Genomic DNA, 25,503 nt, shown 5'->3' with positions numbered 1-25,503 from the left:
TTCTTTAGCCTCCATTTTAGGAACTTCATTGCCTTTTGCACTATCTAAATTGAATAAACAAATTTTCAACCCTATAGTTAAACATACATTGCAAATATGGTTTCGATTTCGTAAATTTTTTGGCCTGAGTGAATTTGTTATGAAGTCCTATTATATCTAATTTTTTTTCCCAACCTTTGGTAATGGACCAAGCCCTTTTGATATGGAAAACGAAAGGCATAATATGTTTTCATGATTTATTTTTGGATAACTGCTTTGTGTCTTTTGAGCAGTTATCTGAGAAATTTGATTTGCCTAGATCCCATTTTTTTTTTGATACTTGCAAATAAGAAATTTTTAAAATATTACGTTGCCGACCTTTCCGACTTCCAATCCTTCTGGCACTCTTGATAAAATTTTAGGTTTTAATCCTTTGCAGAAGGGATTAATAGCAATAATTTATGATATAATTATGAAATTACAGCCAGATATATCTGATAAAATTAAAAATGAATGGGAAAGGGAACTTCAACTTTCCCTACCTACAGAGAAATGGGATAAAATTTTTCAATTAGTTAGTACTTCTATATGTGCTAAACATACTTTAATACAATTTAAAGTAGTACACAGAGCTCATATGTCCAAAGATAAACTTAGCTCGTTTTTATTCCCATATAAACCCTACTTGTGATAGATGTCACTTTGAAGTGGCTTCTTTAACTCATATGTTTTGGTCCTGTCCTCTTTTGGAAAAATATTGGAAAGACATTTTTGATGATATTGCAACAGTTCTATACTTCGATTTAAAATCCCATCCTATTACGGCAATCTTTGGATTGCCAATGGTAGAACATAGATCTTTGTCGTCTTCAGCCTGTCGAATGATAGTTTTTGTTACTTTAATGGTGAGAAGATCTATTTTGTTGAACTGGAAGGAAACTAATCCTCCAACTACATTCCAATGGTTTTCTCAAACCATACTAAGTTTAAATTTAGAAAAAATTAGAAGTGATATTTTTGACCCTTCGGTTAAATTTGAAGAAACTTGGAAACCTTTTATGCAACATTTTCATATGATGTAATCTGACCTTTCCGAATCTTTTTTCTAAACTTCAATTATATGAGAGGAGCAGAGTTAACGACATCATTGAACGTGTCCAATACAAGCTGTTGATCTAGCCCTGTTTTGTGTTTTTTTTTCTTGGGTTTTTTTCTTTTTCTTTTGGGGTTTTTTTGTTTATTCTTTTTCTTTTAATGTTTAATCTCATTGAGTTTGGAAGTCTTTTATATCTATGTTACTTAAAATTCATTTTATATATGCTGATGAACATTTTTCCAATCTCTTTGTACCAACTTTGTTATTGAGTTTATAATTTTGAAAAATTAATAAAAATTTAAAAAGAAAGGAGTACGTCATGGTAACACATCAAAGTTGCTGGTGAACGCAGCAGGCCAGGCAGCATCTCTAGGAAGAGGTGCAGTCGACGTTTCAGGCCGAGACCCTTCGTCAGTACATCATGGTGCTGGCACTCAACACAGTGGACCACCAGCACCATGACCATTGTTATATGGGACAGAAGACTACCACTTATAATTATCCTGCATATTTTTTAATAATAGAATAACACAGTACATCTGGATACTATGATACAGAAGTGGTATCATACAGTAGAAAATTCAAGAACTGTATTAGAGCTAAAATACTTGCAGCTTTTGAAAGAGTCTCTATTTATAGTCACTCTTAATATTTACTCAGTAATTAACTTTGTCCCACACATTTGCTTTCCTAACAGAATTACAACATTCTACATTAAATGGCATATTGCTTCTACTTATGCAAAAGGATTCGATTTAATAAACTGAATTTATGAAAGTTTTTCTTCCTGTATCTCTTTGGCACTGAGTTTCTCTCTCTCTCTCCCCCCCCCCCACCCCCAACAATTAGTTGTATATAGAGTAGGTTTCTTAAACTTTCCATAAATCATTTGAGTCAGAAGGTCTTGCTTGTAAATGTATCAACTTTTCAGAGGTCAAAGATGAATAGACATGTCCTGGAAAATCCCTTCTTTACCAAGTACGTCTGTTTTGGCTTCTATAAAATATTGTAATTGCTGGTTGTGATTCGTTAAGTCCACAACGAATGTACTTTACAGATTTGACTGCCCCGTAAGGAACTTGAAGATATTTGCAGATGGCCCATTTGACTTGAATGATATTTTTTCAAAAAATGGCTAAAATAACCTATTGCCATATTGAAGTGCATGATGCCTTTTGAAGTGCTGCCCGATGGGAAAACTGGGCAAAGTATTAATGTCATTTTCCTCCTGCTATTTCCCGGCCATCATTTAGGCATATGATGCCATCATCACTTTGTGTCCACTATAACAAATTGGATCAAGAGATATAATCTTGGTTTTGTTCTCCCAGTAGAATGAGGATCAAACCCTGTGCATCAAATAATAAATTGCATGAGCATGAATATCCCAACTGGTACATTGTGTTTACAAGCACCTGAGTCCCCACAGATTTTTTTTGTTGACCCCCACTGGTAACATTAATTTGATTCACGCTATCTCTGCACTTGGCACCTCATTGCAAATGCTGTGATCTGTACCCTTGATCCCATTGCTGACAGTGGCTTGAGGCTTGGAGAAGAAGTTGTCCTTTTGTTTTGTATCCCCATGCCAACCCCAAATATTATTATTCCCTCTTCTTTTCCCCTCTGCCACTAATATCTGCATGGCAGATATATGATGAAACAGCTGTAAGCTCAGGCAGGTGCTGGCACATTCTGCAACTTTTCAGTGAAAGAGAATCTTGATTTTTAAAAAATCACAATGCTGCAATTTCATGGTTATTCACTGGGTACAAAACAGATTTACCACTTTAGGGTAAAAGGTTTGTACAGAAAACTTTACAAACTTAACAACATCAGATCTATCTGGAATGTAAGTAATGAAAATTTCATCCAAATTCAGCTGTTGAATATCCAGTTCCTTTTCATTCTCTGTATTTGAAAACAAAGACATTTCAGATTTAGATTTATTTATCACACAGACATCAAAACATAGTGAAATGACATTTGTATTAACAAGCAACATCCAATGTGTGTTCTTGGGAAATGTTTTTAAAGTTGTATTTCTAATAAGTAATACCAGAATTGGAGAAGTCCAGCTTTCTAATCTATTGTGTAGTATAACAAACTGCTTATAATTGTGCAAAATGTTAAATACTGTTTGAAAAGGATAAGTCTGTTAGATAGCTAAAACTGCCTCCATTTTTTGACCATCCTGGAATAGTAAGCAAAACTAACTCTGTGGCAAGTGAGTGGTTGGCAGAGCTTTGTTGTGGCAAGAGTCTTCTACCATGGAAACTAAAGCTCCTGCTAGTTTGCAAACTATACTTGGTGCTTTGTTTCCTTCTGAGTGCAAGAAATAGAAGCAGGAATTGATTTTATCTCCAGCCTGTACATCCCTTGGGGTACATATTTTATCTCCACTTGAATATCCATGATGCTAATTGTCTATGGTGTTCTTCGGCAAGCATCTTATTTTGAAGCCGTGTCTCCAGTTCCAAAATTTCCAGCCAAATTTCCTACCTCTGAGCATTTACCCTGACAATCTTAGTTTTCAATGGAATCTTGTGCTTCTAAACTCCCATGAGAGTAGGTCTGTTTTGATTTCTCTTGGGGGGCGGGGGGGGGGGGGACACCGATGATGCCCTGAGTAGAAATCCCATGAATTTGCACATGAAATCCATGTATATACTTCCCTGGATATGGGGATCAAAACTGTATTCTTTCAAATATGACCATTCAAAGGGTTTAAAATTGCAATAATTCAATTAATTCCATTAAAGAGAGCAATATAGTATTTATCTTCCAATAGTTTTCTGTACCTGTAGATTGCCTTCCTGCATTAAACTAGCCTGTCGAGAACATTCTGTACCAGTGTTTAGTAGGTTTTTGTTTTATTCTTACCAGAGTGAATAACCAATTTCCCACATTATACTCAACTTGCATTCACTTACTCACCTATTTATTTCTCTGTATTCCTTCCCATGTGTATCCTCAAATGTGAAGGCAGCTTCACAGTAGTACCTACCCAAGGTGCTAATATAAAATGTTGATAACTGAGGGCCTAATAGTATCTCTGGCATTTCAGGAGAAACTGGTTGCTAGCCTGTTTATCCTTTTGCCAGTATTCTACCTATGTTAATGTTGCCCCATTTTCATGACCTTGTACATAATAACTTGTGCCTTTTTTAAAAAAAATGAATTAAAGCTTTAGTTCCTGCTCATTTACCTTGTTATTTACATAACAGAAAAAAATCTTTGAGTTGTCTAATATGGCTTTCTTCTAAAATGTTCACTAAGAATTTTTAGTGCTGGATTCTGAATGGATTCCTAGCATTTTACTAAATTTTCAGAGTATATTTCTCCCTCCTTTAAAGTAGTTTTAAATTTGTTGACTTCCAGTCTTCTGAATTATTCCAAAATTTTGGAAGATTATTAATGCATCTAGTGCTGCTTCAAGCCCCCTTTTTAAAAGTGTGGAGACCAAGAATCCAATGGGTTTCTTTTTTTTTTCACCCTTAAATCTTGGCTACTAACTAATAAAGCAACCGTTCCCTGCTCTGGTCTAGGCTAATGACTTGTCTTTGTTTAAATGTTTCTCCACTTCAATCAAGAACAAAAATTTTAATGACTGCAATTCTATTTTGTGTACATGAGAAAACAGGAGTAGTAGTCCATGCAACCCTCAAGTCTTGCTTGCCATTCAAAATGGCTTTATCTGCCTCAGCTCTCAATGTCTTCTGTGCTAGTTCTCCATAATCCCTTTCTTTGATCTTCAAAGAAATTTGCCATCCTGTACATTTATACACAGCTCAGTTTTAAATGACTACCCTCTTGGTGTATAACTTATCTGAATCTCATTTATCATGACTTGTGAAATTTGTTATTTTGTGGCAACAGTACAGTGCAACTGCCTCGTCTGAATGTTTCAAAGTATGCTATCAGATTGTACCATGTTGTAAGGTGCAAAGGCACCTGGTACTTAACCCCCCTCCCCACCCCCTCAGCTTTGTACCTTTTGCCTATCTATTTCGAACAGCTTCTGGCTTTAAATTATTGAATGCCTTGATTCTTCATAGATTTTAGTTTATTATGCATGTTTTTCAAAAATGCTGACAACAGTGATCTTTGGTTATATCATGTATAAAATGGAGCATAAATATTTCCATTGATTGAACTGTATGTATCTGGCTTGATGGACTGCATTGGGGAAACTGCTGGCTTATTTTTAGTTAATTTTGTATAATGTCCATGTAGACGGCTAATTCAAAGCCAAACCATCTATCCTTTTGCTTGTACTATTTTATCTACTGACATAGCACACTAACAGGCCTTTCTGACATAATGAGCCCACACCACCTAATTAGAATAGTATCCAAATTAACCTGCTAACCTGTACATATTTGGAATGTGGGAGAGAACTGGAGCACCCAGAGGAAACCTGTGATCATGGGGAGAACATACAAACTCCTTACAGATAGCAGCGAGAATTGAATGCAGGTTGCTGGCACTGTAAAAGGTGTTGCGTTAATTGTTATGCTACCAGGCCATACTGTTTGGTTCTTATAAAAGACATTATTTTGGAAGATTTATTTTGTTAATGTAATTTTGCATCACACAGCTTGCGTGCTTGCTTTTAGAATGGTGCAAGTGCATATACAGAAGTCAAACCTTTCCAAAACTAATGAGTTTGTACTGATATATCCAGCACTTCAACTAACTTGCATTTATATGACTATAATTATCATTTGCATCCTTTCTAGAGAAGCAGATTACTCTGTTCTATGTTGGCAATCAATTTATTTTTCCCCTAAATGAGAATTTTGCAAGATATGCAAACACGAGGAATTCTGCAGATGCTGGAAATTCAAGCAACACACATCAAAGTAGCTGGTGAATGCAGCAGGCCAGGCAGCATATCTAGGAAGAGGTACAGTCGATGCTTCAGGCTGAGACCCTTCTTCAGGACTCAGACGAAGGGTCTCGGCCCGAAACGGCAACTGTACCTCTTCCTAGAGGTGCTGCCTGGCCTGCTGCATTCACCAGCAACTTTGTGTTATTTGTTTGGCAAGATATTGTGTGTTCTTCGTCCTGTGATGGCAGTTCTTTGTGTTTAATGCTATTTGTCCTCTGGTACCTTTCTCAATAGCCATTTTTCATTGACACAGTTCATGGGACTTCCATAATGAACTAATCTAACAACTGATCTCTCATATTTATGCATCTCCTGTAGCAGCAATTAAATAATACTGAGCAGCAGGAACATTGGCTCTGCTTCATCTACTCCAGAGTGTGGGGCATGACGGTCAATAGTAATGTTCTTGGTGATGTTGGGGTCATTAATTAACTTTAGTTTGATTTATATGGCCTGTATGTTCTGGAGTAACAAAGAAGATTGATGGACATACAGTCTAGTTCTTTCAGCAGCAATGAAACATTATTTACTAAAGTTCTCTCATCATTTAGTAAGAGCAGAAATACAAACCTGTTTTGTATAGGATTTTTATACTTGCATTTGCTTTTCCACTGGTAAATACACTGGTCAGTATTTTCCTTACAAGTTAGTTTGCAATGGAGGATTCTGCAAGTAGGAATTTTGAATTCCTTCAGGTATCTTTAAGAAGTATTTTTTCAAAAGGTTAAAATTGATTTACTTTGGATTCATCATTTATTCACTCATCATGTCAAGTTGCAATTTTAAAGTGGATTTTTCTGGCCTAGGTTTTAAAATCCTGTGTTTTGTATATGGGTATGCTATTAGACTATGGACTTTGGACTTTATTTTTCTCTCAGTCTAACAGTTTTTAATCTGAGCTTTTCAACCGGTCTTTCTCTTTTTTTTGTGTGGAGGGAGGGGGTTTGGGGCAGTGTTCTGTTCTATTTTTGTCTGGGGAAGGGGGGATTTGGGGCTTGATTATTGTGTTGCCATTCTTGGTTTTGTGACTATATTGGAGAAGAAGTATTTCAGAATTGTATACTCTAATAAACCTTTGAACATGGTGATGGTGAATATTTTTGAGGATTGCACTATTTCCCATTTTAGCTCTTGTTCAATGATTTGGCTTTAAATAAAACTTGTGCTATTGTACGCTTGATACTATCTAAATATTTTTACTCGATTCTTCCGAACTAAGAGGCAGCTAAGAAGCCATATTGCGTCTGGAGTCGCATTTATACCAGGCCAGATTAGGATGGCAGATTCTTCTTTGAAAAATATTAGTGAACAAATATTTTTTAATGATCAGGTAGTTTCGTGGTTAATAGAAACATAGAAAATAGGTGCAGGAGTAGGCCATTCGGCCCTTTGAGCCTGCACCGCCATTCAGTATGGTCATGGCTGATCATCCAACTCAGAACCCTGTACCTGCCTTCTCTCCATACCCCCTGATCCCTTTAGCCACAAGGGCCATATCTAACTCCCTCTTAAATATAGCCAATGAACTGGCCTTAACTGTTTCCTGCGGCAGAGAATTCCACAGACTCACCACTCTCTGTGTGAAGAAGTTTTTCCTAATCTTGGTCCTAAAAGGCTTCCCCTTTATCCTCAAACTGTGACCCTTCATTCTAGACCTCCCCAACATTGGGAACAATCTTCCTGTATCCAGCCTGTCCAAGCCCTTTAGAATTTTATATGTTTCAATAAGATCCCCCCTCAATCTTCTAAATTCCAACGAGTATAAGCCTAGTCGAACCAGTCTTTCATCATATGAAAGTCCTGCCATCCCAGGAATCAATCTGGTGAACCTTCTTTGTACTCCCTCTATGACAAGAATGTCTTTCCTCAGATTAGGGGACCAAAACTGCACACAATACTCCAGGTGTGGTCTCACCAAGGCCTTGTACAACTGCAGTAGTACCTCCCTGCTCCTGTACTCGAATCCTCTTGCTATGAATGTCAGCTTACCATTTGCCTTTTTCACCGTTTTCACTGCCTGTTGTACCTATTCGCCTGTTTCAACGCCTGCTGTACCTGAGACTATAATTCAAGTTCTTGATTTAATCTGGATTTTGTCTTTGAGAAATTGAAGCTTGTCTGTAGATTAGCAGTCATTATTTTAAGCCCTTCTGTTACTGTACTCTTGCAGCAGGAAGAAATGAAAGAAATGTTAACACTTAATGGAGGTGGTGATAAGTCTTACTGGTCTAGTTTCTTAACTGGTCATGGCGGAGTAACAAATGCCAGTTTTACATTAAGAGCAGTTAGACTAACCCAGTATTGAACACTTACTGTATAGTCAATGGCTAATCCTGAAGTATAATCTTCTCCAAACCAGTTTTTATCCCATGATCAAATGCTTAACTCTTCAAACTATTACAGTTTCATGATATGCAAAGTGTCTGAATGATTGTTTGATTTTTGGATAAATAATTTTGGAGAAATAGCAGAAGGGAGAACTTTATTAAATTGTGAATAGGGAATGCAAAATTTATTGATTCAAATGTTTCACTTGTGAAATGTGAGAAGAACAGCAGGTTCCTTTGCACGACACCAAAACAGCTGTTAACACTCTGCATATCAAAAGGCTACTGTGTATTTGCAACTGTTAGATTTTCTGAATAAATTAGAATTCAGAAGTTGAGATAACTTATCAAGATGATACATTGGGATAATTTAGCAGCAATCTGTGGAATATTTGGTGCATTTTGTAAGGTATGTATATTTCTCTATACAGGATCCCAGCACCTGGCTAGGTGGCAATGAAGAACCACTGACTGGATTTACCTGGCGAGGCGGATGTGAACGAGAAACTACTGGTATACAAGTTTGGAGTGAAGTTTTTGTGATCAACAAATCTGACGGAAACCAGGTCTGGTTAGCATTGAACTCTACAAAAGACATGGATCAAGTCTCTTATACACTTTTCTGTGTATTCTAATCTAATGTGAATTTAATTTTAAGCTGACTCATCTAAGCCAGGGCAAGTTTAAAAAGCCCAGCCAAATTTGTGAAGGGCTGCCTTTGTAAGTGATATTGAGGTAGAATGAAAGGGAAAAACAACAAAGAATGCTGAAGATAGTGTTAGTTATAGAGTGTAGTGCAGCTGGGCAAATTTAAGTGCAAGAACCATGATAAGATAGATTAAGAGATCAAGAATTTACTTCAGTATCTGTGTGTGAAGTGAACGTGAAAGTTTTTGTACTCTACAGTGGCATGCAAAAGTTTGGGCACCCCGGTCAAAATTCCTGTTACTGTGAATAGTTAAGTGAGTAGAAGATGAACTAATCTCAAAGTCATAAAGTTAAAGATGAAACATTCTTTTCAACAGTTTAAGCAAGATTAGTGTATTTTTGTTTTGTACAATTTTAAAGTGGGGGGGGATAAAAAAGGAGCACCATGCAAACGTTTAGGATTTGAGCTCTCAGATAACTTTTTAACAAGGTCTCAGACCTTAATTAGCTTGTTAGGGCAATGTCTCGTTCACAATCATCATTAGGAAAGGCCAGGTTATGCAAATTTCAAAGCTTTATAAATACCCTGACTCCTCGAACCTTGTCCCAACAATCAGCAGCCATGGGCTCCTCTAAGCAGTTGCCTAGCACTCTGAAAATTAAAATAAATGATGCCCACAAAGCAGGAGAAGGCTATAAGATAGCAAAGCATTTTCAGGTAGCCACTTCCTCAATTCATAATGTAATTAAGAGATGACAGTTAACAGGAACGGTATAGGTCAAGTTGAGGTCTGGAAGACCAAGAAAACTTTCCGAGAGAACTCGTAGGATTGCTAGAAAGGCAAATCAAAACCCCTGTTTGACTGCAAAAGACCTTCAGGAAGATTTAGCAGGCTCTGGAGTGGTGGTGCACTGTTCTGCTGTGCAGCGACACCTGCACAAATATGACCTTCATGGAAGAGTCATCAGAAGAAAACCTTCCCTGCATTCTCACCACAAAATTCAGCGTCAGAAGTTTGCAAAGGAACATCTAAACAAGCCTGATGCATTTTGGAAACAAGTCCTGTGGACTGATGAAGTTAAAATAGAACCTTTCGGCTGCAATGAGCAAAGGTATGTTTGGAGAAAAAAGGGTGCAGAAGTTCATGAAAAGAACCCCTCTCCAACTGTTAAGCATGGGGGTGGATCGATCATGCTTTAGGCTTGTGTTTCAGCCAGTGGCACGGGGGACATTTCACTGGTAGAGGGAAGAATGAATTCAATTAAATGCTGGCAAATTCTGGATGCAAACATCGCACAGTCTTTTTTTTAAAAAAAGAGCTGAAGATGAAAAGCGGCTTCTACAACAGGATAATGATCCTAAACTCATCTCAAAATCCACAATGGACTACCTCAAGAGGCGCAAGCTGAAGGTTTTGCCATGACCCTCAGTCCCTCAACCTAAACATCATCGAGAATCTGTGGATAGACCTCAAAAGAGCAGTGCATGCAAGACAGCCCAAGAATCTCACAGAACTAGAAGCCTTTTGCAAGGAAGAATGGGGGAAAATCCCCCAGACAAGAATTGAAAGACTCTTAGCTGGCTACAGAAAGCGTTTACAAGCTGTGATACTTGCCAAAAGGGGTGTTACTAAGTACTGACCATGCAAGGTGCCTAAACTTTTGCTTCCGGCCCTTTTCCTTTTTTGTTATTTTGAAACTGTAAAAGATGGAAATAAAAAAGTAATCTTGCTTAAAATATTAAAGAAATGTCATCTTTAACTTTATGCCTTTTGGAAATCAGGTCATCTTTTATTCGCTTAGCTGTTCACTGTAACAAATTTTGACCAGGGGTGCCCAAACCTTTGCATGCCATTGTAAAGTTGTAAGTTCATTTATTCAGGAAGTGTGCATTTAAAATCTATTTGCATTGTTCCATTGGTTCATGTATTGCAGCCAGGGTAGCATTTCATTGTATAGGGAAGATCCTAAACTGTCAAATCACCAGTAGAGTTTCCACTGTAGGCTTCTGTAATCCAGGGTTTAAAAATTTGTAAGTAATCTTAACTGTGAAAGGAAATCTGGGTGAGAGAAGATTGTATGTACTGTGTTAAGCCTCTGTGGTTTTTGATGCCCACTTGGTTTGTGAAGACTGGCTGCTGAATCAAACTGATTTCCTCTGATCCATAATTGAGGAAGTCTTGTCCTCGAGGCTCAAGGAGTAAAACTGAATGCAGCTTTCCACTTAAGCATAAAAGCAAAATATTGCTGTTGATCTGAAGCATTCAATAATTTTGTATTCTCATTGTATGCACATACTATGTAGAGTGGAATTAACTGGAGCTTTTAAAAATAAAATGGAGCACATTCTTCTGCTGAAAACTTGAAGATGTTTATTGCATAGGCAGGTTTTACCTGAGTAAGGAATAGTCTTAGCAACACACACAAAAATGTTGGAGGAACTCATCAGGTCAGGAAGCATCTATAGAAATGAATAAATGGTTGATGTCTCTGTCTGAGACCTTTCTTCAGGACTGGAAAGGAATAGGGAAGATGCCAGAATAAAAAGTGAGGGGTGGAGAAGGAGGAGAGGGTGATGGGTGAAGCCAGATGGGTAAAGGGCTGGAAAGGAAGGAATCTGATGGAGAGTGGATCATCAGAGAAAGGGAAAGAAGGGCACTGTGGGGGAGGTAATAGCCGGTGAGAAGGGGCCAGGGTGGGGAATAGAAGAGGGGAGGAAGAGTAAAGTATTTTTTCCTGAAAATAAATCAGTATTCATGCCATCAGGTTGGAGGCTATCCAGATGAATGTGTTGCTTCTCCACCCTGAGGGTGACCTCATCTTGGTATAGGAGGTGGCCATGGACTAACATATTGGAATGGAATTAAAATGTTTGCCCTCTGGAGAGATCTGCTTTTGGCAGATTGAGTAGAGACACTCGACAAAGCGAACCCCAAATTTATGATGGGTTTCACCAGTGTAGAGGAGGTCACATCGGGAGTACCAGACAAAATAAATGACCCCAGCAGATTCACAGGTGAAGCGTTACCTCACCTGGAAAGACTGTTTGGAGCCCTGAATGGAAGTGAGGGAAGAGTTAAATGGGCAGGTGCTTTCTGGCTGCTTTCGGGTATAAGCGCTGGGAGGGACAAATGGATAAGGGAATCAAGGAGGGCACAATCCTTGCAGGAAGTGGTGGGGGAGGGGAGTTAAAGATGTATTTGGTGGTAGGATCACTTTGGAGATGGCAGATGTTGTAGAGGATGTGTGGGATGCCCAGACTCACAGGCTGGCAGATAAAGTTAAGAGGAACTCTCACTGTTAAGGCAATGGGAAGATGAGGTGAGGGCAGATGGAGGAGATGTGGTTGGGGGCAGCCTCAGTGGTAGAGGAGGGGAAACACTGTTCTTTAAAGAAGGAGATCATTGTAATGGAAAGAAAAGACGCTTCCTGGGAACAGATGCGGCAGAGGTGATGGAACTGAGAAAAGGGAATAGCAATTTTATGGAAGACGGTGGGGTAAGATATAATCAAGATAACTCTGGGAATCGGTAGGTTTATAAAAGCTGTCGGTCAACAGTTTGTCACAAGAGATGGAGACAGAGAGCGAGGGAGGTGTCAGAAATGGACCAAGTGAATTTAAGAGCAGGGAGAAAGTTAGAGGTAAAGTTGATGAAATTGACGAGCTCAGCGTGGCTACACGAAGCAGCACCAATGCAGTTGTCAGCGTGGCAGAAGAAGAGTTGGGGAGCATTGCCGGGGAAGGTTTGGAACATGGACTGTTCTACATAACAAAGAGGCAGACATAGCTGGTGCCCATATGGGTGCCCAAGGCTAACCCTGTAGTCTGGAGAAAGTGGGAGGAGCTAAAAAAAAAAAAAATTGAGGGTGAGGACCAGTTCAGCCAGACGGAGGAGGGTGGTGGTGGAGGGAAACTAGCTCTTTTATTGAGAAACAAGCAGGAGCTTTAAAACCTTGATGGGGGATAGAAGTGTATAGGGACTGGACATCCATGGTGAAAATGAGGCAGTTAGGGCCAGGAATTGGAAGTTACTGAGGAGATGACTTTCAGCTCCTGTCTAGCAACTTAGATCTGCTCCAATTCGCCTACCGAAGCAACAGGTCTGCCTGCGTCAAATGCCATCTCACTGGTTCTTCACAAACCCTGGAACATCTGGACAGCAAAAATGCATACATCAGGATGCTCTTTATCATTTACAGCTCAGCATTTAATACCATTATCCCCTTAAAATTAGTAAGCTCCAAGGCCTGGACTTCAATATACCCCCTTGTACAATGGATCCTGAATTTCCTCACTCGTAGACCCCAGTGAGTTCAGATTAGCAAAAACATCTCCTCCACAATCTCCATTAGCACAGGACCTCGACGAGGATATGTGCTTAGCCCCTTGCTCTACTTGCTTTATACGTGTGTGTATATGTGTGTGTGGTTAAGTACAGCTCCAACACCATATACAAGTTTGCTGATGACATCATTGTTGTTGGCTTTATCAAAGTTGGTGATGAATCAGCATACGGGAGGGAGATTTGGAAATTTGGCTCAGTGCTGTAATAACACGTCACTAAGACCAAAGAACTGATTGTAGACTTCAGGAGAGGGATATCAGGGGTTCATGAGCCAGTATTCATCATAGGATCCGAGGCGGAGATGGTCAGTGACTTTTAAATTCCTAAGTGTCATTATCTTAGACTACCTGTCCTGGACCCATCATAAAGGTATAATTGCAAAGAACGCACGACAGTGCCTCTATTTCCTCAGGAGTTTGCAGAGATTCGGCATGTCATCAAAAACCATGGCAAACTCTATAGATGTGTGGTGGAAAGTTTGCTGCATTACGGCCTGGTATGGGAACACCAATACCTTTTTTGAGTAGAAAATCCTACAAAAGGTAGTGAATTCAGCCCAGTACATGGGTAAAACCCTCCCAATCATTGAGCATGTCTATATGAAATGCTGCCATTGAAAAACATCATCAAAGATCCTCACCATCCAGGCCATGCTCTTTTCTTGCTGCTGCTATCAGGTAGAAGGTACAAGTGTCTCAGGACTCGCACCAGCAAGTTCAGGAACAGTTACTACCCCTCAACCATCAGGCTCTTGAACAAAAGAGCCTCATTCTACTTCTCATTCTACTTCTGGTGTATCCTCAACCAATGGTCTCGTTAAGGGCTCTTTATTTAGTTATTTCATGCTCCTTATTTATTAATATTTGCATTTGCACAGTTTGTTGTGCATTGATCCTGTTTACAGTTGCTGTTCTACAAACCCCATTTCCAGAAAAGTTGGGATATTTTCCAAATGCAATAAAAACAAAAATCTCTGATATGTTAATTCACGTGAACCTTTATTTAACTGACAAAAGTACAAAGAAAAGATTTTCAATAGTTTTACTGACCAACTTAATTGTATTTTGTAAATATACACAAATTTAGAATTTGATGGCTCAACACACTCAACAAAAGTTGGCACACAGTTAAAAGAAGATTGAAAAGTGCACAGAAAAGTCATGCTCCCGTGACAATTATAGCCACCTGGGCTCGGGAGTACTTTGGAAAACCATTGTCACTCAACACAGTCTGTCGCTGCATCCAGAAATGCAACTTGAAACTGTATTACGCAAGGAGGAAGCCATACATCAACTCTATGCAGAAACGCCGGCAAGTTCTCTGGGCCCGAGCTCATCTCAGATGGACCGAAAGACTGTGGAACCGTGTGCCGTGGTCAGATGAGTCCAACATTTCAGCTAGTTTTCGGAAAAAACGGCGTCGAGTTCTCCGTGCCAAAGATGAAAACCACCATCTGGATTGTTATCAGCAAAAGGTGCAAAAGCCAGCATCTGTGATGGTATGGGGGTGCATCAGTGCCCACAGCATAGGTGAGTTGCATGTATGTGAAGGTACCATTGACTCTGAGGCGCATATTAGGATTTTAGACATATGTTGCCATCAAGGCGACGTCTCTTTCTGGGATATCCATGCTTATTTCAGCAGGACAATGCCAGACCACATTCTGCACGGGCTACAACTGCGTGGCTTTGTAGACAGAGTGTGTGCTTGACTGGTCTGCTGCCAGTCCAGATCTCCTATTGAAAATGTATGGCGCATCATGAAGAGGAGAATCAGACAACAGAGACCACGGACTGTTGAGAAGCTGAAGTCTTATATCAAGCAAGAATGGACAAAATTTCCAATTGCAAATCTACTACAATTCGTATCCTCAGTTCCAAAACGATTAAAAAGTGTTATTAAAAGGAAAGGTGATATAACACAATGGTAAACATGCCTCTGTCCCAACTTTTGTTGAGTGTGTTGCAGCCATCAAATTCTAAATTTGTGTATATTTACAAAATACAATTAAGTTGGTCAGTAAAACTATTGAAATTCTTTTTGTACTTTTGTCAGTTAAATAAAGGTTCACGTGAATTAACATATCACAGATTTTTGATTTTATTGTATTTTGGAAAATATCCCAACTTTTCTGGAAATGGGGTTTGTAGATTTGCTAAGTATGCCTGCAGAAAAAGAATGTCAGGATTATATGTGGTGACATGTATGTACTGATGATAAATGTCACTTTGAACTTTGAACTCTGAGATTTGAGAGCGTGAGAAGTGTCGTGGATGTAGGTGGGAAGGTACTGAACCAAGGAGGATAGAATGGAATTGAACGCAAACAACAGGAATTCTGCAGATGCTGGAAATTCAAGCAACATACATCAAAGTTGCTGGTGAACGCAGCAGGCCAAGCAGCATCTGTAGGAAGAGGTGCAGTCGACGTTTCAGGCCGAGTCCCTTCGTCAGGACTAAATGAAGGAAGAGTGAGTAAGGGATTTGAGAGGGGGAGGGGGAGATCCAAAATGATAGGGGAAGACAGGAGGGGGAGGGATAGAGCCGAGAGCTGGACAGGAGGTCCGGGAAGAAAGATGGGGTGGGGGGGGTGACCCAGAGGATGGGCAAGAGGTATATTCAGAGGGACAGAGGGAGAAAAAGGAGAGTAAGAGAAAGAATGTGTGCATAAAAATGAGTAACAGATGGGGTACGAGGGGGAGGTGGGGCCTTAGCGGAAGTTAGAGAAGTCGATGTTCATGCCATCAGGTTGGAGGCTACCCAGATGGAATATAAGGTGTTGTTCCTCCAACCTGAGTGTGGCTTCATCTTTACAGTAGAGGAGGCTGTGGATAGACATGTCAGAATGGGAATGGGATGTGGAATTAAAATGTGTGGCCACTGGGAGATCTCCCAGTGGCCCATCTACGCTCTGTCTGCCAGAGTAAGCAGGATCTCCCAGTGGCCACACATCCCATTCCCATTCTGACCTGTCTATCCACGGCCTCCTCTACTGTAAAGGTGAAGCCACACTCAGGTTGGAGGAACAACACCTTATATTCCGTCTGGGTAGCCTCCAACCTGATGGCATGAACATCGACTTCTCTAACTTCCGCTAAGGCCCCACCTCCCCCTCGTACCCCATCTGTTACTCATTTTTATGCACATATTCTTCCTCTTACTCTCCTTTTTCTCCCTCTGTCCCTCTGAATATACCTCTTGCCCATCCTCTGGGTCTCCCCCCTCCTTGTCTTTCTTCCCGGACCTCCTGTCCCATGATCCTCTCGTATCCCCTTTTGCCTATCACCTGTCCAGCTCTCGGCTCCATCCCTCCCCCTCCTGTCTTCTCCTATCATTTTGGATCTCCCCCTCCCCCTCCAACTTTCAAATCCCTTACTCACTCTTCCTTCAGTTAGTCCTGACGAAGGGTCTCGGCCTGAAACGTCGACTGCACCTCTTCCTACAGATGCTGCTTGGCCTGCTGCGTTCACCAGCAACTTTGATGTATGTTGCTAGAATGGAATTGAGTTATGTGGACATGAATTCAGTGGGGCAGGAGCAGGTAGAGACGAAAGGCCTACTCAGTCAGTCAGGTTTATGGTTTTTGGATAAGTGGTAGAAGCTAACAGTACAGCATAAAGGAACTATGAATTTGGTGGCATTGGGGTTCTCCAGAGTTGATGAGGTCAGTGATATCAGGGACTGCTTTCTGATGGCCCAGAGTGGGGTCCTCTACAAGGGGAAAGGAATGAGGTGTCTGAGAGTTGCTGCCTGGCCTCAAAGGTATTCTTGCAAGTACAAAGCATTATAATCCTTCATGATAAACCAAATGAGGCTAGGCTCTTAATATGGGACTTGAGCTGATGGTAACAATGGTTCTGCCAAGTGCTGTTGGGCATAGATTTCTTGTGATGCTGTAGTAATTGTATTTAAAGTATTTTAGGGGATAAAAACTGCAGCAAATTGCCTCTTTAAATATTGCTGAGATTTTCTATGCTCATTTGAACAAAAGGATTTTAGTTTAATAGCTTAGTTAAATGGAACAATTAATTTCTCTGTAGTCTAGGGTTTAAAACTATAAGTGCCTTGGAGAATGATAGAATGGTAGAAGTCAGGAGACCAGTTCTGCTCTTTCTATGCTACCCAGTTAACAGACTCCTGTCTTTTCTGTGTCCAGCAGCTTTTCCTTAGTACTGCTCCATTTGTTTTTAAGTTAGTAAATGTATTTCCATTATTCTTGCCATACACTTCAGAACATGATAAATAGGAGTCAGAATTGCCCATAAATCATGATCTGTATTAGGGGACTTTCCCAGTCATTGAACTAAAACTGCAGGGTTTCAGCACTTGCCTCTAATTTTCCTGAACCAGGGAGAATAGCACCACTTTAATGTTTTCCTGCAACTTCATTCATGATACCAACACAATGAATTCCTAGGTTCAAGGTTCTCACATTCATCCTGAAGTTTAGTGGCCAGAAAAACTAATGCTTAAGGTTGGTTTAATGTTGCTTTGTGAAGACGGTTTAGTTTGGCTTTCTATCAGACTTTTCAATTTATCCTTCCATCTTCAAGGGCTTGTGCACTGACATCTTCCCAGTCTCTTTTCACTATATTACAGTTTAAACGTATATGCTATGGTGTATAATAATTGAATCAATGCATTATCAAACCCCTTGCCAACCAGTTGTGAGAATAATTCAGTGAGTCCCACTATCCAGTTTTCCACCAGCAGACCTGCAATCTCTTTTCCCCCTTTAAGTAGTTTTTTTTATTGAAAACCAGATTTGCTTCCATCACTTTCTGGAAGTCTGTCCCTGTGTTTAAAATTTTTCCTGTGTTGGCTTAGGTTTTTTCACCTGTAGCCATAAGTCTCTTGTTCCCTGGTTCTTGCCCCCTTTGTTAATGGGAACAATTTTTCCTTTGGCTACTTTCTCTGGACTGCTCATTTTTTTTATCGTTCTATCAAGTCGGCTTGAAATCGCATTTGTTCTAAGGTGAACTGTTTAATTTTAGTCTGTAACTGAAACCCCTTGGTACCCTTAAAATGTGTAAGAGCCTCTGCAATGAATAAATTTGTAAGTACAAACAATGGCAGGCAATTCTGACTGTCACTGCTGAAAATGTAGGGTGGAGTGGTTTCAGGTATCTAGTGATGAATTTTTGAAGAGAGAACAAAGATGAGATTAGGGTAATAAAGACAAATACAGGTTTCCCCCGCCATCCGAAGGTAGAGCGTTCCTATCTCACGGTTCATAAGCCGAAATGTCATAAAGCGAAGAAGCAATTACCATTTATTTATATGGGAAAATTTTGTGAGCGTTTGCAGACCCAAAAATAACTTACCAAATCATGCCAAATAACACACAAAACCTAAAATAACAGTAACATATAGTAAAAGCAGGAATGATATGATAAATACACAGCCTAAATAAAATAGAAATACTTCTCTACAACGATTGCCTTCACAGATCTCTGTAGCGAAAATCTCACACAAGTGCTCTCGGCAGAAAATCTCACACAAGCACTGTTGGCATAAACGCACTGTCCAGTAACTTTTAAACTATGAAGCTGCCAAATCTACCAAATAACACGTGAAAATACACAGCCTATATAAAGTAGCAATAATGTATGCACAGTGTAGTATCCCTTACCGGAATCGGGAAAACAACTTGCCGAGCACACTGATGATGGTGTGTTAGACTGAGTTGTCGCAGGTTGGGGTGGTGCAGTGGCCCCAACCCTCCAGGCTGCCGACTGATACATTGCCGCGAAGAATGCAACGGTAGCCGGGAGGCACACAGCACATCTTTAAGAAAAAAGCTGAAATAAACATGCTAATTAATTAGGTGCTGCCTGACACGTGAATGTCGGTGCAGATTGCCGATTGCATCGCCTCTGATCTGTGCCGACAATTACGTGTCGGCGGCACCTAATTAATTAGCATGTTTATTTCGGCTTTTTTCTTAAAGATGTGCTGTGCGCCTCCCAGCTACCGCTGCATTCTCCGCGAATCGGTACAGTATCTGTCCAGGGCCTGAGGGTTGGGGTGGTGAGACACGGGGGTGTCATCTCATCCATTGCTTCACTTTAGCTACTGCATTCGGTTTCGATTGTTATCCTTTCCTCTTCCAATTGCATCAGCTCTTCATCTATCAGTTCTTGGTCATGAGATGCCAAAACCTCTTCAACATCATCTTCGTCAGCTTCCACAAGCCAAACTCACTTTGTCCTTGCTTCGTTCACCACGATCGAAATGCTTAATTATGTCTAGTTTTACGCCAAGTGTAACACCCTTACGAACTCTTTCAGGCTTTTCCGACACCTTAGAACTCAACTTGCTAACGGCTGCTCAATGCAACGTGTTAAAGCAATGTCGTTCCAAATCTGGGGGAGAGCGGCTGCTCGGGGTGTGCACTGCCTTTTTTCGCGCGTTGATTTTTTTTTTATCGCGTGCTGCCTTTCTTTATAACAGTGAAAACACCTTCTGAAAGTGAAAACAGGGTACTAATGTATGTCTTTCGTAATAGTGAGGTTTCGTAAAACGAACGTTCGAAAAGCGAGGGACACCTGTATTTGAATATTTAGCCATAAAGCAGAGGTATAATAAAACTTGAAAGTATAAACAAAATAATTCTTAATGGCAATTCATCTTTCCAGCAGTGTGATGTCCAAAATAATATAGAGAAACTGGGAGTAAAATTTAAGGGAGGTATTGGATGTAGAAGGAATAAGTGAAATACAGCTATATTGAGGGCATCTAAATGATGGGTGGCTAAAATGGTCATGCAGCATGGAGGGGGAAATGAAGCTGGAATTACTGTGCATTAAACTGCCATGCAGATCTTTAAGAAAGAGGGACTGCAACTGGGATCTGCTCAAATTGAAATAAAGAATAAACTGAATAATGTAATATGGATGTATTGCCTAAATCAAATAAAGGAGAAAGAGGATGAAATATATAAGCAAATTGGAAATGCCAAGTAGCTAAATAATTGGAAGGCATAATGTTCCCAAGGATATTGGAACTAATAGCTGCTACTAGTTCTTTGTAAGATCAACTGGACGCATGCAGCTTTGACATTCTTTAATTGTGTCAACATACCTATTGGCCATGGTAATTCTCGCAGCTATGTTGATACTTGAAAATGCAGTAGATTCCAGTTAACTGGGCCATTGGTTAATCAGGGCAGCTGCTAATTTGGGACAAGTCTTGAACAAAAACTAATCAAAAATAGCCAGGATTCCCTTTGTTTATTTGGAATGCTATGCACTTAATTGGAACAGGACTGTTGCTGAATAGTTTTTAACTAGTGTCAGTTGTGTGCACTTGTGTGGCTGTTAAACTACACCATGCTTAGAGCAAACAGTTTTTAAATGGCATCAGTTGTGTGTGGTTGTCTTCAAATACCAGTGATTTTTGTACTGATAGTTGGTCATAAATGAGCAGTAAGACAATTGTAAGACGAAGAACTGTTTTGCTCAGTGATTTCAAGCATGCAGGCTTGGAGGTGCAAAAACCAGCTTGGAGTGAAAATGAAATAATTTCAATAATTCAAGTTAGGAACTATGAAGAATTTGAAGTTATTGACAATCGTCTTGAACGTTACAATGAAAATGAAGATTTGGGTGTGCAATTGTCAATAGCATTGTATGAAGGCTGTTCATTATCTGTAATAGATTGCATTGATTTTGTTCACTTACAGACAAGCAAAAGAACACCAGTGTACACTAGAAGAATTCCTCCATCTATAACCATTAGGAACTAATACAATTTTGTAGTACTGTAGTAGTATTGGTAGTGTTCTAATTTGTTCTGTATTTCATTTAAATACATAATTTATTACTTGTATCATTTTTATACCTTTTTAACCATGACCATGAAACTTCGGCCAAAATGAATGGTTCTGATGCTGCCCAATTAACTGGAATCCACTGTTACAAAAGTGCTTGAAATGTACTCTGAAAGTATTCATGAATGCCATTTAAAAACAAAAAAACAGCTGTTTCAAACAAACTTATTTTCTTCCAGGTTGCAGTCCTTCTAATGGATACTCAGGGGGCCTTTGACAGCCAGTCAACCATAAGAGACTGTGCTACTGTGTTTGCTCTTAGCACCATGACAAGTTCTGTTCAGGTAATGGTCAAACGGCAAGCTATTTATGGTAATAATGTTCACATTCATCGGACAATTTTTTTCGTAAACTTGTTTTAATGTTCTGTAATAATGCTATCCTTTGGTAGAACAATGCTTGCTACTATATGAAGTGAAATCTTGATCGGTGTTCAATGTGTGTTGGTAGCTGGCCAGAACATGTTACATGTATTTTAGTAATACAAAATAATCTGGAATATACTGGTACTGGAATGAAAAAGAAATGAATAGTAACTTTCAAAAATTAGCTTTGCATTAAAAGTGAAAGGATCGAGACAGAACTATTTTATCCAGAAAAACTGCCAGTAAAATGGGCAATACAGCAACAGCCTAGACTGTTATAGAAACATAGAAACATAGAAAATAGGTGCAGGAGTAGGCCATTCGACCCTTCGAGCCTGCACCGCCATTTATTATGATCATGGCTGATCATCCAACTCAGAACCCAGCCTTCCCTCCATACCCCCTGACCCCTGTAGCCACAAGGGCCATATCTAACTTCCTTTTAAACATAGCTAATGAACTGGCCTCAACAGTTTGCTGTGGCAGAGAATTCCACAGATTCACCACTCTCTGTGTGAAGAAGTTTTTCCTAACCTCGGTCCTAAAAGGCTTCCCCTCTATCCTCAAACTGTGACCCCTCGTTCTGGACTTCCCCAACATCGGGAACAATCTTCCCGCATCTAGCCTGTCCAATCCCTTTAGGATCTTATACCCATTTGTTTTTTTTTGCAGGAGCATTTTGATGTATCATGTTTTAGGCTTTTCTATTCTAATATTTTATGATTCTACAAAAATGTTTTCATTCTTTTAGGTATACAATTTGTCTCAGAACATTCAGGAAGATGATCTGCAACACTTGCAGGTACTGTACTCATTTGTTTTTTTTTGCAGGAGCATTTTGATGTATCATGTTTTAGGCTTTTCTATTCTAATATTTTGTTACAACAGCCATACCTGTATGTGGTCTCCAAATTCCTGTAATTAATCCTGTTGTGTTTATCTGATAATATCACTCCACCAGCTCCCTGTCCTTTTCACTTACTGTGAATATTGGGCTTGGATCTTGTGCTCTTTGGTTTACCAAAACATCACAATAGTTTGGTTAGTTAGGAAGACCATCGTGTTCCCATTCCAGGAGTACTCACCCAAACTAGAACTGATTTATGCATACATTATTATATAAAACCCTAGTTTCTTTAAGTATTGAAATATTCTTGGGTCTGAGTTCCTTGTTTATGAAAACTTTTTAAATACAAAATACCCCTTCAATGCTTTAGCTGTTTAAGTATGATATTCACGAACTTGCTGTGATTATTTAAGTTGACTGCTAAATATAGGTTTCATTTGGGATACTTTGGGTAAGGCATAAAGTATAGAACAGAGATCTTGGCACGGCTTCATAAAATGTTAGGCTGCAGTTCTGGTCACTGTGCTGTTAGAGCGATACAATTACACTGGAGAAGATAAAAAGGAGATTCACCAGGATGTTCTTTGGAATTGAGTGTTTCAGTTATGAGAGACTGCATGGACTAGGTTTGTGTTCCTTGAAACCGAAGGCTAAAGGGTGACCTAGAATAAACTCATGTGGTTACAGGTAGAACCTGCAAGCTTTACAGAAACACTAGAATTTAAGATTGAGGCCCTAACACTGTAGCAAGTGGAGCTGCTACTTCACAGCTGTATTGCCCTGTGCTGTAAGACAGCTGGCAACCACTTTGAGAATCATCTCAGAGTACTTGCCAGGGGCAAGTTAAGGATAGTTTGCGTTCATTTTTGTTCTATTTCATACTTTCCCTGTGTGATCATTATCTCTATGAATAATGCTCTCTCATATTATTTGTACATAAGTTTACTCCTACTGACGATAGTAATTGGAAAAAGTTCCTATAACAATTTCAAATATTCTTCCATATTCTGTTTGAACTAATGGGTCATTTATCGCACATTTATCAGCAGTGTGACTTATAAGACCATAAGACAAAGGAGCAGAAGTCGGCCATTTGGCCCATCGAGTCTGCTCCACCATTTTATCATGAGCTGATCCATTCTCCCATTTAGTTCCACTCCCCCGCCTTCTCACCATAACCTTTTGATGCCCTGGCTACTCAGATACCTATCAATCTCTGCCTTAGATATACCCAATGACTTGGCCTCCACTGCTGCCCGTGGCAACAAATTCCATAGATTCACCACCCTCTGACTAAAAAAAATTTCTTCGCATTTCTGTTCTGAATGGGCGCCCTTCAATCCTTAAGTCATGCCCTCCCGTACTAGACTCGCCCATCATGGGAAACAACTTTGCCACATCCACTGTCCATGCCTTTCAACATTGGAAATGTTTCTGAGGTCTCCCCTCATTCTTCTAAACTCCAAGGAATACAGTCCAAGAGCAGACAAACGTTCCTCATATGTTAACCCTCTCATTCCCGGAATCATTCTAGTGAATCTTCTCTGTACCCTCTCCAACGTCAGCACATCCTTTCTTAAATAAGGAGACCAAAACTGCCCACAGTACTCCAAGTGAGATCTCACCAGCACCTTATAGAGCCTCAACATCACATCCCTGCTCCTATACTCTATTCCTCTAGAAATGAATGCCAACATTGCATTCGCCTTCTTCACTACCGACTCAACCTGGAGGTTAACGTTAAGGGTATCCTGTACGAGGATTCCCAAGTCCCGTTGCATCTCAGAACTTTGAATTCTTTCCCCATTTAAATAATAGTCTGCCCATTTATTTCTTCTGCCAAAGTGCATAACCACACACTTTCCAACACTATTTCATTTGCCAGTTCTTTGCCCATTCTTCCAATCTATCCAAGTCTCTCTGCAGACTGTCCGTTTCCTCAGCACTACCGGCCCCTCCACCTATCTTCGTATCGTCAGCAAACTTAACCACAAAGCCATCTATTCCATAATCCAAATCGTTGATGTACAATGTAAGAAGAAGCGACCCCAACACGGACGCCTGTGGAACACCACTGGTAACTGGCAGCCAACCAGAATGGGATCCCTTTATTCCCACTTTGTTTCCTGCCAATCAGCCAACGCTCTATCCACGTATGTAACTTCCCCGTAACTCCATGGGCTCTTATCTTGTTAAGTAGCCTCATGTGGCACCTTGTCAAAGGCCTTCTGAAAATCCAAATATACAATATCCACTGCATCTCCCTTGTCTAGCCTACTAGTAATTTCCTCAAAAAATTGTAATAGGTTTGTCAGGCAGGATCTTCCTTTAAGGAATCCATGCTGAGTTCTGCGTTACTTGTCATACGCCTCCAGGTACTCTGTAACCTCATCCTTGACAATCGACTCCAACAACTTCCCAAACACCGATGTCAAGCTAACAGGTCTATAATTTTTTTGCTTCCTTGCCCCCTTCTTAAATAGCGGAGTGACATTTACAATCTTCCAGTTCTCCAGAACCATGCCAGAACCTATCGACTTCTAAAAGATCATCGCTAATGCCTCCTCAATCTCCACAGCTATTTCCTTCAGAACATTCTATCTGGTCTGGGAGATTTATCTACCTTTAGACTATTCAGCTTTCTGAGTACTTTCTCTTTTGTAATTGTGACTGCGCACACTTCTCTTCCCTGCCACACTTGAGTGTCAGGTATACTGCTGATGTCTTCCTCAGTGAAGACTGATGCAAAATACTTGTTCAGTTCCTCTGCCATCTCCATATCTCCCATTATAATTTCTCCAGCATCATTTTCTATCAGTCCTATATCTACTCTGACCTGTCTTTTACTCCTTATATACTTGAAAAAGCTTTTAGTATCCTCTTTGATATTATTTGCTAGCTTCCTTTCATAGTTAATCTTTTCCCTATTAATGACCGCCTTAGTTTCCTTTTGTAAGGTTTTAAAAACTTCCCAATCCTCTGTCTTCCCACTAATTTTTGCTTCCTTGTATGCCCTCTCCTTTGCTTTGACTTCTCTTGTCAGCCATGGTTGCATCCTTTTTCCATTCGAAAATTTTGTCATTTTTGGAATATACCTGTCTTGCACCTTCCTCACTTCTCGCATAAACTCCAGCCACTGCTGCTTTGCCATCTTTCCTGCCAGTGTCCCTT

General features: G+C 39.9%; 1 protein-coding gene across 5 annotated transcripts in view; it reads left to right on the top strand.

Moving 5' to 3' along the window:
• Positions 1-25,503, top strand: part of atl2 (atlastin GTPase 2) — a 142,906-nt gene that overhangs the window by 56,702 nt on the left and 60,701 nt on the right. For all 5 annotated transcript variants that reach the window (XM_063056345.1, XM_063056347.1, XM_063056344.1 and 2 more), the window contains 3 exons: positions 8,728-8,862; positions 21,300-21,404; positions 22,237-22,287. In XM_063056345.1, the coding sequence (XP_062912415.1) occupies positions 8,728-8,862; positions 21,300-21,404; positions 22,237-22,287 (291 nt within the window). The remainder of the gene's footprint in view (positions 1-8,727; positions 8,863-21,299; positions 21,405-22,236; positions 22,288-25,503) is intronic.

Source organism: Mobula hypostoma, chromosome 8 (genome assembly GCF_963921235.1).
Source record: "Mobula hypostoma chromosome 8, sMobHyp1.1, whole genome shotgun sequence".
NCBI classification, from domain to species: domain Eukaryota; kingdom Metazoa; phylum Chordata; class Chondrichthyes; order Myliobatiformes; family Myliobatidae; genus Mobula; species Mobula hypostoma.
The sequence above is the reverse complement of the archived record's forward strand: the minus strand, read 5'-3'. Positions and strand labels throughout refer to the sequence as shown.